A 3,344-nucleotide genomic window follows, 5' to 3' on the forward strand; every position below is an offset into this window, starting at 1 on the left:
GAATTTGTGAACAGTAACCCATGAGGTGGCTGCATGAAGAAAAATGATGACACGGTCATCTATAACATGCTACATTTAGTATTTACACAGAATTTGTGAACAGTAACCCATGAGGTGGCTGCATGAAGAAAAATGATAACACGGTCATCTATAACATGCTACATTTAGTGTTTACACAGAATTTGTGAACAGTAACCCATGAGGTGGCTGCATGAAGAAAAATAATGACACGGTCATCTATAATATGCTACATTTAGTATTTACACAGAATTTGTGAACAGTAACCCATGAGGTGGCTGCCTGAAGGAAAATGATAGTATGTTACATTTAATATTTATAAAGAATTTGAAAACAGTTACCCATGTAATAGATGCCTGAAAGAAAGCAATCCAAATGCATGATAACTACTGTAGAAAAAGTGTTATGATGCAATATTTCTAATAAGAATGACAATTTTATACTGTGTAGCTCACCTGAAGTAACTGTTACCAAATTACATTATTCAAACTTTACATTGATCTAGTTAATGCCTCAGGAAAAATGTTGTCATGTTCAACTCCTCCCGAATCTGTAAACTTTGAATGGGTGTGATGGCTCACTAATGGAAACTGTTACCATATTAAGCTATTCATATTGAAACTGTAAACATCAAAAACAAGTATTGGCTGCTTGTGGGAAGATCTAACTATACTACGTTATTCATATTGTAGTAATAATTTTATAATGATGAGGTAGCTGCATTACCTGGGGGAAGGTGATAGCATGTTAGATTATTAATATTTTAACAATATATTGTGTGTTGAAAGGAGCATATGATTTGAGTAACTTCTAAGTTAAAACATCATAGCCAGTATTTCCTTAAAAACAGCTTGATCTCTTTTTTCTTATCATTAAACTTGCCTCTTTACATGATTAAAAAGTTCCTATTTACAAAATGTTCTTATTTTATAGTGACGTTCTCTTTGATGACTGCCTTCACTTCGGAGGAGAATTCTGATCTCTTTTAGTTAAATTTTTACTTTCTTAAATGTTATTATGCGCTACTTTCACAGAAATTGGCTAGAACTTATTAATTTCCATAATTCAACTTGATGTTTCACCTAATATAATACCTTTAATTTTCAATTCTTAATTTTACTTTACTACTTAATGATCAAACTTATCATCAGAGAAAAACTATGCTCTCAAAAGATTTAATTACCTTTAAAGCAGAAACAGCTTTCAGGTAATGAGTGATGGCCTGAGAGATGTCACTTCCTTTAACCAGCTTACTGCTACTACCCCTCTCATCACCTACATCTTGTAGACAGCTCTCAGCAAGACTGATCTCCCACAGAGCCACAAGCCAGAAGTGGAAATGTTCAGTGTTTACCTACAGTTTACAACATGTCTAATAAATCTTTTGTTCTCTAGTTCTTAGAGTAATATCTCTTTTATAAAATAAAATTTTCAGCTAATTTTGTCCATGCAATCACAACTTAGGATTTATAAACTCCTGTATATCTTCAGTTATAATTTAATTTATATCCAATACTTCAATAACTAGTGAGGTATGAACTCTATGAGCACAGGAAGGTCAAAATGCACATCATTTTTTTAGTTACCTTCAAAATTTAATCAAACTACTTTATTATCAAGCATAAGCATCAAACATAATTTATAATTCTCATTTTTATATTATCTAAGTTTTAATTTCTAAACTGTAAAAGGAGATAAGATATTTAAATAAATTCTCATTTTGTGCCTCTGAGTAACATGATGAGGCACCCCGACTTCTAATTTATAGAAGTTTCTCTTCATTTATAAGGGATTCAGATTGTTGAACCAATTAGATACACAAACTACAAATACTGACAAGCCACAATATAATATTTCCACCTCTTATTACTATATTTGTTCAAAACACACTGACATGCCCATCCAATATCCTCTGTCTTTTATGAAATCTCTGTAATTCTCTCTAACACTGATATTGGACATGTTTATAACTGATAGAAAGAGCAAATTCTAAACTACACAAAACAGATGATTGTCTGTTTTGTTTTACTGATAAAAGCCTATAGTTCACCAAGAGAGCTTGATGTACTTTGACTAAAGACATTGATACAAGTTGTAATGACATTCTTTTATATCTATTTATAGGTTATTTAGAAAGATATATATGTATTATAGTAGTTTGGGACATTCTATTATAGTGTTTCTGATATGTTTTTTGTTGTAAAATGAATATTTGAAAGTTGCATGAATTATTATGGGACAACTAACATAATGAGAAAAGATATGCAAAGTGCAAAAGACTTCAAAAACTAAAGTAAGTGCTAAATTTCTTATTTTTATGTATATTTTTTATTTATTCTTAGATATTTGAAAAAAAGTAAAATGTCAAAATTATGAGCAATTTGAAGGAAAAAATAAATAAAATAATTTTTCCTTGAGGAACATACCAGGCCTGCCATCACATGATGTAACTGCTGATTTAACTCTAAAGATTGTTTACCCCCACATGTCCTAAGATCTCATCAGGTGATTTATTACTTTGTTATGCTAGTTAAACACAGTTCAAAGAGCAATAAAACAATAAAATTAAATGAAAGATGTGAAAGATGTTAGAAGCCTGAGGTTGTTTAGGATAAATAATTGCAATTGTTTGTTACAACATGCAGTCATTCTACAAGAATAAAGGTATTTTTGACATTATTTCATATTTTTTAACATTTAATATGGATGACTTCACTACAGTTAATATTAAGGTAGAGAAAATAAGAAATAAAGAATTAAATTTTCCCAAAATAATTTTGATATTCATTTAGGAGTTCAAGAGGTTATTCATATTAAATATGAAAAGAAGTATTTTGACTCTTATCATGAAAATCACATTTCACTGAAACTGACTCAGTAAAGACTTTGTAAATTAACAGATAATTTTTTTTTATTACAAAAATCTAAATTCTTTCTGTACAAAAAACTTGTAAAGCTTACTAAAAGCTTCCCAAATTTCGTGAAGATACATTAAGTCCATCCAGAGTTATAGTATGTAGTTTTATGATTATATGGTAGTTACAAATTTACTTTGGTCATATGCATATAGTTAAACTAAAACAGGACAGAACACCTTCATCAATGCTCATTCTATCAAAACAAACATAACATTATGTTTTCAACCTAGAAGGTTATATGAATTATGCTGTGCCTGAGTGATGACAATATTATAATGAGTAATTTACATTAAATTCTGTACTTCTTGGAGGGTGGTAAATAAATTAAAGAAGAGGAAGACCAAAAGAACAAATGTCAATTCTCATACTAGGGAAAATTGGGGAATTTTTTTAAAAATTAGTTATAAA

At 29.7% G+C, this 3,344-nt stretch overlaps 1 protein-coding gene across 1 annotated transcript in view; it reads right to left on the reverse strand.

The window, feature by feature from the left end:
- Positions 1 to 3,344, reverse strand: part of LOC106467967 (integrator complex subunit 7-like) — an 18,857-nt gene that overhangs the window by 11,388 nt on the left and 4,125 nt on the right. The window contains exon 5 of the mRNA XM_013928357.2: positions 1,202 to 1,372. Within this exon, the coding sequence (XP_013783811.2) occupies positions 1,202 to 1,372 (171 nt within the window). The remainder of the gene's footprint in view (positions 1 to 1,201; positions 1,373 to 3,344) is intronic.

This window comes from Limulus polyphemus, unplaced genomic scaffold, assembly GCF_000517525.1.
Source record: "Limulus polyphemus unplaced genomic scaffold, Limulus_polyphemus-2.1.2 Scaffold2814, whole genome shotgun sequence".
NCBI lineage: Eukaryota > Metazoa > Arthropoda > Merostomata > Xiphosura > Limulidae > Limulus > Limulus polyphemus.